Source organism: Vespa velutina, chromosome 14 (genome assembly GCF_912470025.1).
Source record: "Vespa velutina chromosome 14, iVesVel2.1, whole genome shotgun sequence".
NCBI classification, from domain to species: domain Eukaryota; kingdom Metazoa; phylum Arthropoda; class Insecta; order Hymenoptera; family Vespidae; genus Vespa; species Vespa velutina.
The window spans coordinates 4,077,798-4,093,314 of NC_062201.1; the positions used below are offsets into that span (position 1 = coordinate 4,077,798).

Below are 15,517 nucleotides of genomic sequence, written 5' to 3' on the forward strand. Positions count from 1 at the left end.
AAGATATTTCCAAACCGATTATACTTTGCTTCACGATCTCGATATTTATTATCTTCTATATATATACGAATGTATTCGTATGTTGTTCTTCGTGTTATTTAATGAATAATCGAATAAAATATCAGGATCGAGGATATAGATAGGATATATCGAATAAATCATTCGATTCGAAAGAGGATCGAACTTTGAATGATCTAGCCAATGTACGTACTTACTTACTACCGTAAAAACATTCTTCTACTTTGACTCAAACTCTCGAGGGACGTCGAATAAGCAACGAGTAGTTGCTGAAGTGTCTTGACCATAACAGCTACGTTTACTGACTGACAAGTAGTTACGTCCGCAAGAAATTCTTCCCAAGAGATTCGAATCTTAATCTGAAGAGAGAAAGAGAAAGAGAGAGAGAGAGAGAGAGAGAGAGAGAGAGAGAGAGGATGAAGCAATAAATTTGCCACGACGACCCAATAGCCGTGAAACTCGTTCGCATAAAATTCTTGACTTTTTTCTTATTACTTTTCTCTGTGTCCGCGCATGATATATAACAAATGATGATATTTATAAAGAGATGCGAACAAACGTGAAACTTCGTAAGGTAAAAAAGATAAGCTTAAATAATTTAATCTTTTCATTAATATACAAATTTCTATTCTTATACTCTTTATCATTCAGTAGTTATCGGACAGTAGTTTAGCGGTCAGTTATGTAAACAATAACAAAAGTTTGACCGACTTTTTATAGATGACAAACAATCAATCTACCGTTGAATCTCAAAATACACGGATTTTTTTATTAACTCTAACTAATTATCCAATTAGTTCTCTTTTATATTTCGACGAGTGAATATTTGAAATTCTTTAACGACTAAAAGTGAAAACTTATAAATTAATACTTTCGATAATTTTACAATTATTTTTATAGTCTCTGATGTATAGGATTTAGAATAGGGTCTCCAGATGCAGCAACCTCCACGTGGTGAGACCTGGGTCGATAATATTTGCGATATTCGAAATCTAAATCCAGATTATATAATGCAAATACTATCGGGCGAATGGCTGCATATTTCACTGCATTTTCAAAATCTTTCTAATTTCAATTAAACATTAATGTACTTAAAGTTTACTTTAAGTTATATATCGATAAATAAAAGCATTAAGTATGATGGAATTATAAAATAATTTCTTCGAAAAATGCATTGAAACATTCTTATTTCTTTATTATTACTATTTGTTCTTATTTATTTTCCAAAAAAAAAAAAAAAAAAAAAAAAAAAATAGTCATGTTATATTCAAAAATTTCTGTCATACATTAATTCGGTTATTAGATTACGCAATACAATTTTTAAAATTATATTATTTATATACCGACGTAACAAGCTCATAATGGGGACAATTTTTCATTATTACACTTGTAATTCATATTTTGCCTATATCTATCGTAATATCACATGACACGAACGTACACAATGTATACGAATCGCGTAGTAGTATTTATCGACTTTATCGATGGATAATTCGTTATCATTATCGATAATATAGAATTACGTTTTTATCGTTTGAAATCTGTAATATCGACACAAGCGTCGATAATAACAATTATACAACAATGGCTGCTCATAATAGAAAAGATAGCTGGTAGGTTGTATCAACACATGTGTTTAAAAATTATTAAGATAAAAATTGAATAATTTTAACAATGGAAAAACATATGAAGCCTCTACAGCAAGATAATACAAATTCACTATTAATAGGCATACTAACGGCAGTTTTGGCTATCATAATAACTTTAGGTAATTGAAAGTAAAATTTTAGATTAGCCTAACCATATGCCATAAACAGAATTTAATTTATTTTTATATATTCTCATCTCTTTTTTTTATAAAAATGTCACAAAAAATGATATTGCTATATTTAACTTTATTATTCATATAGATATGAACACTCGTTCAATTTGATATTTCAATTCATTTTATCAATTAAACAATTGACATGATTCTTTTAAAACATGTCGATTATTATACAAAATTATTTATATCATTAATATTAACTTTTGGTAACTTAAATTATTTAAAATAAATCAATATATTATTGAAAATATATTATTATAATGATATTCAAGATATTATTCTTGAGTTCATAATAATATAATAAATATATTTTGAGTATAATTTAATTAAATAACTAAATGTGATTATATTTTTCCTTTTTAATTAGATTTCATTCTCATTTAATTTTTGATATAGTAATTTCATTTATTTTTCATTTAATTTTGTCTAATGATCAAGTTCATATATTTTTAAATTTTATCAAAAGTAATATAATTTTATCTTTATCAATAGTACTATATGCTATATGGCGTAAAAGAAGATCTGTTGGTCAGAATATTATATTGACTGGACTTAGTGATTCTGGAAAAACGTTGATATATGCACGTTTGCTTTGTTCCAAATTCATTCTAACTCATACATCTGTTAAGGAAAATATAGGAGATATAAATATCAATAATGTAAGTATTCATATATTTTTCTCATATTTGGCAGTAGGATATATAAATTAAAAAGCAGTTTCAAACGTAAAGATTAATAACTTTTGCTAATTTTTGTTTTAGAATACATTAAAGATCGTGGATATACCTGGAGATGAACGTTTACGTTACAAATTTTTTGATAAATATAAAATATCTGCGAAAGGAATTATTTTTGTCATTGATTCTGTTACGTTTCAAAAAAATATTAGGGATGTGGCAGAGTAAGTATCAAGAGTACTATATGTAAATCTGAATATTTCAAAGATGAATTAACATAAATATTTCATAGAACAATCTATAAATTATGTTTTTATTTAGGTATTTATACAACTTATTGTCAGATATAGATGGGCACAAAAAATTGCCAATATTAATATTATGCAATAAACAAGATCAAACAATGGCTAAAGGTTGTACTGTGATAAAATCATTATTAGAAAAAGAATTAAATCTTTTAAGATTAACTAAAACTAATCAACTGGAAGCTACAGATGCGACATCCTCAAATGTCTTTCTTGGAAAATCTAACAAAGATTTTGAATTCAATCATCTCAATTCAAAAGTAGAATTTGCAGAATCAAGTGCCTTTATCAAAGATCCTGAAACCCCTGCTCAAATGGAAGCATTGGATGCATGGTTACAAAATGTTATGTGAATATCCTATGTATACATCTTTTTTTTAATATATAAATTATTTGTTTGTAACTGCTTTTTTTTTATTAACTTGTTATACATATCAAATATTTTTTTATTCATAGAAACTGATCCTACATTTAATTAACTCATCCATAACTTTATTACAATAATCCATTGAATAAAGTTAAATATCCATGAAATAAATCCATAGAAATAACAAATAAAAATATTTATAGTTTTCTTTTTTAAAAAAAATGATAATACTACCGATAAAACAAGCTAGTGTTATTCAAAAGGTTTAAATAAAAAGGTAATAAAACATTTATAACTGAATAACAATTTTGAGCCATTCAAATATTTTCTAACATATCATGAAAAATCAAGTAACTTTGAAAATTATAAAGATTTGTAAAAATTATATTAGAATGATGAAAAATCTAAATTCATAAATATTAATTTTTGTACACTAAATTAATAAATTAATAAATGTTAATATTTGTATTCTAAAAATGTAGCCTTATGCTTTGAGTAAATAAAATAGTAATAAAAATGACCTCTGTGTGTACATACTATGTTATATATGTTTGTATATATATATATATATATATATATATATATATATATATAAAATATAATATTGAAATTATGTACTCGCTAATAAAAAAAAAAATAAAATATACTATAATTTTTCGAGATTACATTTTAATATTAATAAAATAGACGAGTAATACAAAAATATATTACTCTTTAAGAAATATTTGAAAATACTCTTCTTTACCCTGGTACCATTTCGCACATAATACGGTCCTGTATTTACGTAGATAACGGGTAGAAGACAAATATTAACCTTGACTACATACGAATTATTTAAATTGTTACGATGAAAAGATATCAAGAATAATAACGTGATGAAAGTAATAATAAGATACTTGTAATATAGTATAACAAATTCATTCCATTAGAACGGTTTATTTTTGTAGAACTTATCAGTCTCGGTCAGCTTATCGATTGGAACATTAAGTAACGAGAATATTTGTCAGTATATGCATAAAAGCATTATCATTGAAGTGTTAAAAAAAACAATACAGACCATGTCGGGTATATTACATAATGTTGATATAGGAGGTATTTATTAATTGTTTAGAATTATTATAATCACTAATTACGATACGTCCTATTAAATTATATACTTTTATCATCGATAACTGATAGATTTTTTTTTTTTTAAATAGTTTTATATATTAACAGTTTAATAAAGATTATTCATTATTTCATTATTATAATGAATGTGTTTTAGATATGCGAATGAAATACAAAAATAGAAGTGAAACGTTTATAGAAGAAAATTTGGTAAGTAAAGAACCAATAGGACAATTCAAAGCATGGTTTGATGAAGCATGCGAATCACCACATATTCTTGAACCAAATGCGGTATTTCTTGGAACAGCAACTAAGTAATTTAACTCTTAGATATATGAAACATTAGTAATGCAGCATATAATAAATTAATCATTATTTCAGAGATGGCATTCCGTCTGTAAGAACAGTATTATTAAAACATTTTGATATGGAAGGTTTCAAATTTTATACAAATTATAACAGCAGAAAGGGTAAAGAAATAGTGAGTTTACATCCTTCTATTATTTTCTATTATTATAGTATAGATCGTATAATAAAATCGTGTTTACTTGATTCTTAGGAACAAAATCCCAATGTTGCAATGACCTTCTATTGGGAACCATTACACCGAGCTGTATGATATACAATTTATACATTTCTAAATAAAAATATTAATTTAACATTATTGATTTATACATAGAATAATATTGTAGGTACGTATAGAGGGAACTATTGAAAAAACTTCAGCTAATGATTCCGATGAATATTTTAATAGCCGACCATTTCCAAGTAAGATAGGATCTATGTCCAGTAAACAAAGTACTGTCATTGCTAGCAGGCATACTCTTATTGTGAAAGAAAGGGAATTACTTGCTCGATATACGGAAGATGATATTAAAAGACCAAATTGGTGGTAATGGCATTTACAAATTTTCTCTATTAATCTTCCTGTATAGTTATATACAATCAATTAATCGATTTTTTCTAGGGGTGGTTACATAGTTAAACCAAAATCAGTTGAGTTTTGGCAAGGGCAAAGCGATCGTTTGCACGATAGAATTCGTTTCAGACGACCAATTTCCGGAGAAAAGATTGATAATATTTTTGTTCATACAGGTGAGAATGGATGGGTTTATGAAAGATTATCACCTTAATAATTATAACATGGCATTGCAATTTTTCTTCCAATGTGATTAATTTTATTAGATTGAATTTACATTCCTTTCATTTCCAAGATAGCTGTAATATTTCCCTTTGTAGACCTAAAATATACAATTATATTATATTATTATATTATTTATAAAAGGAGAAAAGATTATTATAATTATTAGTAAAATATATATTTTTAAACAATTAATGAAAACCTTTTGAATTTCTCCAAACCACCTCAGTGTTGAACAGTTCATCCTCCTTTACAATAGTTTCAAATTGGCGCATTCCTCCTCCTACACCAAAGTAATATGTCTTTGCAGCTATGAGTCTAAAAGAATTATTTAGTTGATATCAATCATTTAAAACTTATAAAAATTGTCAGTTATTATTCTTACCCAATGCCATTTGGTTTCAATTTCTTCTTAAACACTTCATATAATTTTTTATGATTTTCAGGATTATATATGGTTTCACTGGTAAAAATGAAGTCATATTTTTGATCCCCATTTTTAATATCTTTTTCAAAAAGCATCGTAAATGATGCCCAATCTCCACAATAAAATTCACACTTCTCCAATGTTTTTTGCTTGTCTTTGAAATTTAAAAAAACATTTGGTATAGTAACCGATGTAATTACTTCTGCATTCTGCAAAAATCTTTTAATATTATATACATCATTTTAAATATTTTATATCATAACAAAAGAAGAGAAATAATAAAAGTATACAAACATAATCTTGAAAATGGACGAGGGCATCTTTCAAAAGTGCTATCAATCCAATAATTCCAACACCGCAACCTAAATCTAGCACCAATTTAGTTTCGAATTTTATATTTTCTTGAATTATATATTCAACTAAATCGTAAGTACATTCCCATATCTTCAAACCACCTTGACAGTTTGCAATAATTATTTGCAATAAGTATTATATAATTTTTTTAAATTATAACTTAATTATATATACCTTCATATTTTGCAGGTATAAGATCGGAATGCTGTGATTCTGCTTCGATTATATTGATAGAATTATTTCCTATTAAGTTGCATAGTACTTTGTCAGAACGGATTAATTTGAATTTAATTTCATCAAAGATTTTAGTTTCTACATATTCATCGGGTTCATAATTTCGATTATAATCAAATGGTGCTACTTCTATTCTAGATGCATTTATCCAATTAAGAACAGATTTTTCTTTATTAGTATTATTTTCTACAAAATATAATAAAAATTTAAATTATAGCGCCAATGAAAATAGCGGCGATAATTGAAATAGTATTATAACCTCAAACATATCAAAGTTATATATTTTTTTATAAATATCATAAAATGAAATTAATGAATACCTTTAGCATCATTTTTCTCAGAGAATCCAAATTTGAACATCTTATCTTTTTTATTATTATTTACTCATAAATCTTTATGAAAAAGTTTTCTTATACATACTACAAAGTTAAATGATAACAGATGATTCTCAATATTTTCTTACTAGCATTGTTATAAATTAAAACAATATAAATCTTATATATTAATTAGAATTAATTTAATATCATTTAATATTTATTGTATCGATAGTTTATAATTAATATATTGTGAAGTCAATTTGATAGAATATGACCAATCACAGATATGATGCACACTTACATCGTGCAAATCAGATTCATGAAAACGATATTTTCGATATATCGAAAGTTGTCAAACATAACATAACCTATTGTAACACACTTCTAACATTACTCATTTATAACAATTTAGATTTATTTAAAGTATTAAAATCATAAGCATTTGGTAAAAAAGTAATATTTATTTTAAACTAATGTTTTATAAAAAATGTCAAGCACAATTAACAGTGTAATAACTAATAGAGATCGAGATTGTTTGGCTTGCAGAATTATTAGTGGTGGTGGTCTGATTGGATCAGGCATTTACGTTTATTATCATTCAAAGAAATTACAAAAACCTAAAGGAAAAACAGTAATGTATACTATCGCAAGTGGTATGTGTATTTTATTAATTATCACATTAATATTTTCTTTTTCGGAAGTTTTATATTATCAATCAATTTTTGCGCATATTTTAATTATCGAAAATTTGAGGTTATCTTATTACTAACTTATTTGTTTTATTTTCAGCACTGGTTTTATTGGGGACTGCTAGAATAATGGATCTACCACCGTTTCGAAACCAATTTAATCATAGATAATGGATAAATATTTAAATATATAAGATAAAATATTAAAACTATGAACAGATTATAATATTGTTCATGTAACATACACAAAATGCTACTTATTTTCCTACTTTAGTATATTAACGTATTTACTTTATATAAAATTATAATACATTCTAGAACAAAGACCTATTAAGATTTAATAAAATTGGATAAAAAACATTGAAATATTTCCTTCAACTTGTTTAAATTTTATTGTTGTCAACATAGGGAGATACATCAATGTGCAATAATCTTATATAGTGCTTTATTTAGTTGAGAAGAAAATTAAATAAACACATTTATGAAAAACATCAATTTTAATGTCATGGGAGAATATACCATTTGATTCAGTAGAAGGATTTTTTTTCAAGTTTTCTTATTTTTTCTTTCATTTTTTTTTTACCTTTTCTTTTTTTTTTTTTGAATAATTTGTCTTCGATAACATTATTTGTATAAAACTTTTCTAATCGAACGGGACAATTACAATGATTTTTATCATGACTTCTTCTCTGGAGTTCTTTCACACAACATACGATTGAAAAAAGAACTTTGCTTATGATCAGGGTTGTGTCTGATCATTTCAAAGAATTGGAATGAATACTGACGAGTTTACTAAATTATACCCCTATATACCATGCAATCCTACAATTGAGACGTGTTATAACAATTTTCAAAGGTACTAAATAAAAAAAATTTTGAAACTATTGTAAAACATATTGAGAGATTTGAGTGTTTACAACCTTTATAAAAAGGATAATATCAGGTGTTTTTTTTTTTTTTTTTTTTTTTTTCATTTATCAAATATCTTGCTGGTGAAAAAAGTCCAGAAAGATTTTACGTAATTTTATTCCCAAACAAATAAGTGAAAATAAAATGTTTATTAATAAAATATAACATTTTTGTTTCCTGACTTATTCTTCTATACCTGATATTATCATCTTTAATTATTCTTTTTTCTTTCTTTTTTTTTTTTTTAACATGAATTTCTTAAGTATATATCTTATACACGTCTCAACTTTCATGAGAAAAAGAGAAACAAAAAAAATACGATGAGCAACGATACATTATTATCGTAAAAAATAAAATTTACTTTGTTTTTTTTTTCTCTTTCTTCCTATCAATCACAGATATGTACAGAGATACTCTCTGTACGTAAAAATTAAAAGTAACGAAATGTTCATCGCTAGTAGAACTACAAAACAAAGAAAGATGTATGTTTGGCCAGATAAATAATAATAAATGTTCCGTACACTCTCTGGTATTAACATAGAATGAACTTTTTCTAATGACAAAAATTAAGGTTTAATTGTACGTAAAACTAAATGTTCCGATAGTCGATCGTTCAATACCATGTAAGAAAATAGATTTGTCCAATCAACTATTATAACTGTTCCTTGAGTTGTCGAAACGTTTATGTGTTCCAGAGAATGTGTTTTCCCTTCCACGGGCTGCATATCCCCAACGATCTAAAATAATTAATTTCGTAATTTATTATTTGTTTTTAAAAATATTTTATTGATAATATCAATCATCTTCTGTTAAGACACTCACTACGATTGTAACCGCCACCACCAGTTCTCGTTGCTAATTCTGCCAATTTTGGATTGATGACTTGATTAGCCTCTTGAAGTACATTAATTAGATCTTTAGCTTGTCTGCTATTTTGTGGAGTGAAGAATGCGTAACTCGTTCCTGTACTTTGCGAACGGCCTGTTCTTCCAATTCTGTGTATGTAGTCTTCAGACGACGACGGATAATCGAAGTTGATCACATATTTTACATCGTCAACATCTAAAGAAAAATAATCATTATAAAGAAGGTAAAAACAATTGATGCGCATCATTTTCTCTTTTTTTTTTTTGCAATTCTAACAAGTTTTTCTTTTTATATTCCTGAATTTTCATATATCAAAATTGTTGTATAAAATAGTAATATGTAGAAATACAAATGCGAAAGCTACACAAAAAAAAATTGTAGATTTGTCTCTGATATTTCTTTCTATCTTGCATTACAGCTTATATTATTTGTTCCTTACATATATATATATATATATACATGCACACACACACATATATATATACACATATTTTTGTATACATATGCAGCTAAACAAACACCTATAATCATTCGTTAAAATATAATAAATGAAAATGGAATAGAATTTCTCTGTGTAACAATGACCAAAATAAAGTTACTTTGATCTATACAAATATGAAATATTTAATATGCTTTCTAAATCAATAATTCCACGCAACATAGTAAAGACAATTTCAATGATAGTTGAAAATAATATGACATCACGAAGTATTTATATACAAAAAGTTGAAGTGTAAAAATCGATAGAAAGAAAATATAATAATGAGAGAAAAAATGTATAATAAAAATTATATTGTTGTCTTCGGAATTATTGTCATAAAATGAAAGGATACAAATTAGCTTAGTTTATAAATTACGCATGAATGCGTACTTTATAACGCTTAAGTCTGCTGCATTATAATAAATACAAACCCAGTTACTGCTGAACATTGCATTCCGTATGACTGCATACAAAATGCCCCAGGGGGTGTGTAGTCTTGAATGCAAGTTCAGATCACAGAGTGTTGTGTCCTAAGCATCACCTTCGAGTAGCGATAGTAGCAAAATCAATAGATTGTTGTCTCTGACACCGGCTGAGCATTGGCTATGAAGTGTGATGGTTGTACCAAAATGGAAACCAGCGTTTTATCTCACAACCAACCAGCGCGATAACGCCCGCGCACCACTATACTTCTGTGGTACACAGGCTGTACACAGAGGCACATTAAGTACAAGTATTTTATATGCAAAATTGCGCACGTACTATGAGTGAGCCATGTTTTTTCTTTATGGAACGAGATCGTTTTCATCGCACACTCAACGTATTCTGTGCACCATGTGCCTCTGAAACAAAAGACAACCAGACTGATTAACATAAATTAAAAGATGCCCACACTTATCACTAAAACCATTTTTTTTTGTTTGTTTCTTTTTTTCTTTTCTTTATTATTTCTTTTTTTTTTTTTTTTTTTTTTTTTTTTTTTTTTTTTTTTTTGTCGCATTAAAACTGTTCTCAAGTCTTCGACACAAGCCCATCATATCCTCGTCTTAGCTCTCAGAACTAACACAATGGGAATAGATTGCATTAGCAAATATATTCGACAGCTATGCTGGTGGAAACACACTTTTACTTTATGTGCAAATTAGAAATAAAAGTAATTAATATTTAAAATTTTCGAATGTCAATCTTCAACTAGCATTACGATAAACAATAACTGAGATAACTTATAAGTAAATTATAATATTGCAAGAGAGTAATAAATTAAATTATAAAAAAAAAAAACAAAAAAAAAAACAAAAAAAAAAAAAGAGAAAAATATTCTTTTGTAAGATGCTTTACACGTACATTATTTTCCAAAGAACTGTTTTAGTTATACACTAATTTCACGTTCTTTTCATTGGAATCTCACAAAGGATTAGTTTATATACTAATAGTGAGAAATTGCAATCTACTAATCCCATAAATTTTTATGAATAAAATCTAGACATAATTGGTATAATTGCACTTACAAAATCGATTGAAAAATATTATAATTTGTACATATAAAATTAAATTATAAATTTCAATGTACAAATATTGAAATGAAGAACAGTAAAGCTGTATGTACGTGTGTCGATTGGGAATATATTAATACATGGTGAGTTTCATATATAAGATGTAAAGAATATTGTCAACTTATATACTTATTTTTACTAGTATATAAATATAGACAAATTATATTACATGAACGATTTAAAACTCACCATGTACACAAGATAGATCATTTAATGTGTAAGAAATCAATTTCTTCAAAATTATCGACCATACCGATTTCACCCCCTCTCTCATAATCATTTTCTTAGGAAATATTAAGGTCAGATTATTAAAACAGAAGGACCTTAATATTTTCCGAGGAAAAAAAGAAAAAACGATTTTGAGAAAGACATATATGCTTAAAACATTGAAAAGAAGCAAAGCATCACTAGAATGAAGAAACCAGTTGATTACACTTGAAATGTTCTATCCTTATTACTTAAAAGCATTTATTATATTGCATCTACTTATAAAAAGTAAAGAGAGATATAAGCTAAAAATATTGTTAAAAAATACCAGCTAACTAATGCCTTCTATTTTTTGGTTTTTAAAAGCTTATGTAAAGTTTGAGAATATATCATATACTTGTACTTTACACAATGTGTATCTTCTGAAAATACCACAGTTAATAGCAGGATCTATATTTACTACCTTATAAGTATAAAAAAAAAAAAAAAAAAAAAAAAAATTATTTTGCTATTATCTAACACATAACACTAAACTTTTATCAAATACTCTATCGGTTTATAACTTTCCTATAACGCTATTGATTTTTTCTTTTTCTTTTTTTTTTTTTTAAATATGATCCTACTGTTGATAAGCAGCATTCTCAGATTATGTCAAACATATGATTACATTGTCTTGTAATTAAAGTACTATAAATATATGCGCGCACCTACAAATATATAATATGTTGTTCATATTAATAATTATTTCACTTTATCCATTGAACAGTGAGGCATCACTTCATATAACCAGTCTGTGCTACATCGCCACCTCCCTCTGTTTATCCTCTACTATTCACGGAATGATTGAATAGTTATAAAAACTTTTTTGTTTTTTTTTTCTCTTTTTTTTAAATAGCAAAAAATGTTTTTCAGAGAAAATGAAAAACTAGAAGAAAGATATCACTTACCCAATCCACGTGCAGCAACATCCGTTGCTACAAGAATAGAACCTTTCTTGTTTCTGAATTCTATAAAATTATACATTATGTTGTATACATTGTTATACAAGAAATTAAAGTGATATATTCAAAAAAAAGCATACCTCTAAGAACATAATCTCTTTCTTGTTGCGACTTATCACCATGCATGCATACTGCAGGCCAGCCATATCTCCTAATATTTCTTGTGATATTTTCAACTTTCTTTTTTGTCTCTACAAAAATGATAGTCTTTCCACCATCATCATTTACATTACCAATTTCTTGAAGTAGAGTTCCCAATCTAAAATTTGTTCAAATATTTTAATAAAGTTAATCTTTTTTATTTGTTTACCTATTTATATAAACATATATTGTTCGCAAAAATAAAATCTGTGGGGGTCAGTTCTTCTTAGAGGTAAAATGATATGAATGCAATCAAAAAATTTCATATTCATCACTAATATCATCATATCACAGGGTTCTTTTTTCATTGAGAAAAAACAGAAACTTCAGGAAATTATGAATTACTTACTTTGTTTCTTTTTCGTGTTCTTGACATACATCAACTATTTGAAGAATATTGTGGTTTGCAGCCAAAGTCAATGATCCAATATTTAATTGAGTGTAATCCGTAAGATATTCTTCTGCAAGATTTCTTACTTCTTTTGGCCAAGTAGCTGACCACATGAGAACTTGTCGATCTGGTCTGATTTGTTCTATGATTTTTCTGATTTGAGGTTCAAATCCCATATCCAACATACGATCAGCTTCATCCAATACCAAATATGTACATCTTCGTAAATTTGTTGTACCACGTTCTAAGAAATCTATAAGACGTCCAGGTGTCGCGATACAAATTTCTACTCCTCGTTCAAGATCACGTGCTTGACTCCCTTTTGGGGCACCACCAAAAATGCAAGTATTTCTTACATAAGATAATGATCCAAAATCATTGACAACGCTTTGTATTTGTTGAGCAAGTTCACGAGTTGGTGCTAAAACAAGAGCGATTGGCCCATCTCCTCTATTTAAAGGTTGTTGACTGTTGATGTGTACAATAGCAGGTAATATATAGCCTAATGTCTTTCCAGATCCAGTTTGTGCTATACCAACCATATTTAGCCCAGACATAGCAATTGGCCAACCTTGAGCTTGTATAGCAGTCGGTTCTGTAAATCCTTGCTTTCTAATAGCCTGCATTACATAGTCAGGAAAATTTCCTTCTTCAAAAAATTGAATAGGATTAGGTATTTTTTCCCCTTTGAGAGTGATTTTGTTTTCTTCCCTAAACAAATCGACTTCACGAGGATGACGTGATTGTACATTTGGATGTGGTATATAGAAATCTTTTTTGAAAGGTTTCAAGTTCTCATAATCCCAATTTGGTTTTCTCAGGTTGGTTCCAGCTACATTGGCATTACGTGGTCCACGTCCAGCAATACCACCTCCACTATTTCCACCTGTACTTCCATTACGACTTCCAAAACGACTATTTGATCCTCCACCTCCATATCCATTTCGTTGGCCTACTCCTCCACGATGGCTCACACTATTACTACGGTAACCACCAGACATAGATCCATAAGTCCTAAAAAATGAATTAAATGCATTATTTAATCTAAATAAATTATTCCAGAGAAATAAAAGATATTATAAAAAAAAAAAAAAAAACTCAAATTTACTAGTAAATTATACAATTGTAGTGAACATAGAGAAAACGGTTCCAGACTTTAATGTGTGGACTCCGAAGGCATTCATTCACATTTTACTCTTCCTCTTACAAGCATTCATGCTCCATTGAAATACAAAATGGAGGCATGCCAAAATAAGAGGGTTATAAAATTATTTCGTTTTTATATTATATATATCTATATTAAAAATAAAGCTTATACTTGACAATTATATGCACATAAGAAATCAGAATTCTGAAATCGTTACATATAAATATAAAAAAAGAAAAAAAAAAAGAAAAAGAAATTATATCTCACATAATCAGAATTTTTCTATTGGACATTTTTAACAATCAATTTAATTTGTTAAGTATAAAATTTATATAAAATAAGGATTAGTAGAATACTAACCCAAGTTTTATTAATCCAAGAATAGTGCTCCTTGTTCGTATCCTTAAACGAAGATATTTTGAATATATATAAAAAAAATAAATCCAAATATAGAAGTAAATAAATCGACAACCATTTTGAAAGTGCTACAATATCTTCCAAAATATTCTTTTCATAGCATTGGAGGGCAAGATGGATACTTCCATTATGGACGGTTCGATAAATTCGCGCATTGCAAATATAGGCAATGCGCATAATGGAAAATTCCAGAGAATTACACAACGTATTAAAAGGCTTCTATGAATCACTGTATAATCCACTAAACTATAGTTCTTAATAAAGAAAAAATTCCAACACCAAGAAGACTGAAGTAATTAAATGAGATTTTTTTACTTACATGTTTAATAGATTGATAGGATGCTTCAATCCCCGAAATATTAGTGATTCTTATGAAGATTTTTCTTTCGTTGAAAAGCGGCAAAGATTTCTATAAATAAATAATGAAAATGTAATGATTTGTTAATACTTAGAAGATATGCGATTATAATAGGGTAAAGGATATAAAAAAGTAAAAATAAAATAAATGAAAAAAAAAATTGCAATTATCAGAATGCAAACTTACCCGTACCGCTACCAGGGACAGAAAGAACGACCCAGGCAGATGCCGGATATGAGTCACCTAGGATTCTACTTCCTAAAGATAGTAGAGGGGGTAACAAGAACTGCGCAGAACTTCAAAATGCATCGTTAGCGCATACTTTCCATATATTGATCTCTTTCTACGTCTTATATATTAACAAAAATTCACAACTAGTACATTTTATAAATCCATGATTAAAATAAAGCTACATTACGTATAAAAAAAAAAGGTATACTAAGTGTCAATTAAAAATTACAAATTTATGTATAGTTTATATAATAAATGCTTTATGATACAATGATTATACGTATTTGCTACCAATCAAAACAATCTATCATAGTCTCATCTTTCTGATTGGTCTATATATTTTATATACACGT

The 15,517-nt window shown here is 27.3% G+C and overlaps 5 protein-coding genes across 11 annotated transcripts; 3 read left to right on the top strand and 2 right to left on the bottom strand.

The window, feature by feature from the left end:
- The first annotated feature begins 1,589 nt into the window (after window positions 1-1,589).
- On the top strand, window positions 1,590-3,515 carry LOC124953997 (signal recognition particle receptor subunit beta). Its single transcript, XM_047506155.1, has 5 exons — window positions 1,590-1,786; window positions 2,336-2,502; window positions 2,605-2,744; window positions 2,842-3,174; window positions 3,282-3,515. The coding sequence occupies exons 1-5, from the start codon at window positions 1,693-1,695 to the stop codon at window positions 3,286-3,288; spliced, it is 741 nt and encodes a 246-aa protein (XP_047362111.1). The 5' UTR covers window positions 1,590-1,692; the 3' UTR covers window positions 3,289-3,515.
- A 434-nt stretch (window positions 3,516-3,949) lies between these two features.
- LOC124954193 (pyridoxine/pyridoxamine 5'-phosphate oxidase-like) lies at window positions 3,950-5,635 on the top strand. Of its 3 annotated transcripts, none has more exons than XM_047506737.1 (7): window positions 3,950-4,073; window positions 4,140-4,284; window positions 4,457-4,613; window positions 4,681-4,780; window positions 4,859-4,912; window positions 4,992-5,191; window positions 5,267-5,635. In XM_047506737.1, exons 1-7 carry the CDS (start codon window positions 4,068-4,070, stop codon window positions 5,430-5,432), a joined length of 828 nt encoding a protein of 275 aa, XP_047362693.1. In that variant the 5' UTR covers window positions 3,950-4,067; the 3' UTR covers window positions 5,433-5,635. The 3 variants fall into 3 exon arrangements, with proteins under 3 accessions (XP_047362693.1, XP_047362694.1, XP_047362695.1); XM_047506738.1 differs by having other exon boundaries at window positions 3,955-4,073; window positions 4,122-4,284; XM_047506739.1 differs by lacking the exon at window positions 4,140-4,284 and having other exon boundaries at window positions 4,006-4,073.
- LOC124954192 (histidine protein methyltransferase 1 homolog) lies at window positions 4,792-7,869 on the bottom strand. Its single transcript, XM_047506735.1, has 6 exons — window positions 6,776-7,869; window positions 6,396-6,641; window positions 6,162-6,322; window positions 5,826-6,076; window positions 5,643-5,758; window positions 4,792-5,540 (listed from the first exon to the last, which is right to left on the bottom strand). Exons 1-6 carry the CDS (start codon window positions 6,813-6,815, stop codon window positions 5,503-5,505), a joined length of 852 nt encoding a protein of 283 aa, XP_047362691.1. The 5' UTR covers window positions 6,816-7,869; the 3' UTR covers window positions 4,792-5,502.
- Window positions 7,115-7,705, top strand: LOC124954194. The gene is made up of 2 exons (XM_047506740.1): window positions 7,115-7,425; window positions 7,562-7,705. Exons 1-2 carry the CDS (start codon window positions 7,260-7,262, stop codon window positions 7,630-7,632), a joined length of 237 nt encoding a protein of 78 aa, XP_047362696.1. The 5' UTR covers window positions 7,115-7,259; the 3' UTR covers window positions 7,633-7,705.
- A 140-nt stretch (window positions 7,870-8,009) lies between the features above and the next one.
- On the bottom strand, window positions 8,010-15,265 carry LOC124954189 (ATP-dependent RNA helicase p62-like). 5 transcript variants are annotated; one of them, XR_007102473.1, is made up of 9 exons: window positions 15,120-15,265; window positions 14,895-14,984; window positions 14,519-14,560; window positions 12,970-14,025; window positions 12,560-12,738; window positions 12,426-12,485; window positions 12,186-12,306; window positions 10,150-10,560; window positions 9,285-9,432 (listed from the first exon to the last, which is right to left on the bottom strand). XR_007102473.1 is itself a non-coding variant. In XM_047506729.1 (8 exons), coding segments are annotated over exons 2-8 (1,671 nt in total). In that variant the 5' UTR covers window positions 14,897-14,984; window positions 15,120-15,260; the 3' UTR covers window positions 8,010-9,015. The 5 variants fall into 5 exon arrangements, 3 of the variants coding, with proteins under 3 accessions (XP_047362685.1, XP_047362686.1, XP_047362687.1); XM_047506729.1 differs by lacking the exons at window positions 10,150-10,560; window positions 12,186-12,306 and adding an exon at window positions 8,010-9,107 and having other exon boundaries at window positions 9,193-9,432; window positions 15,120-15,260; XR_007102472.1 differs by lacking the exon at window positions 12,186-12,306.
- Between the last annotated feature and the right edge of the window lie 252 nt (window positions 15,266-15,517).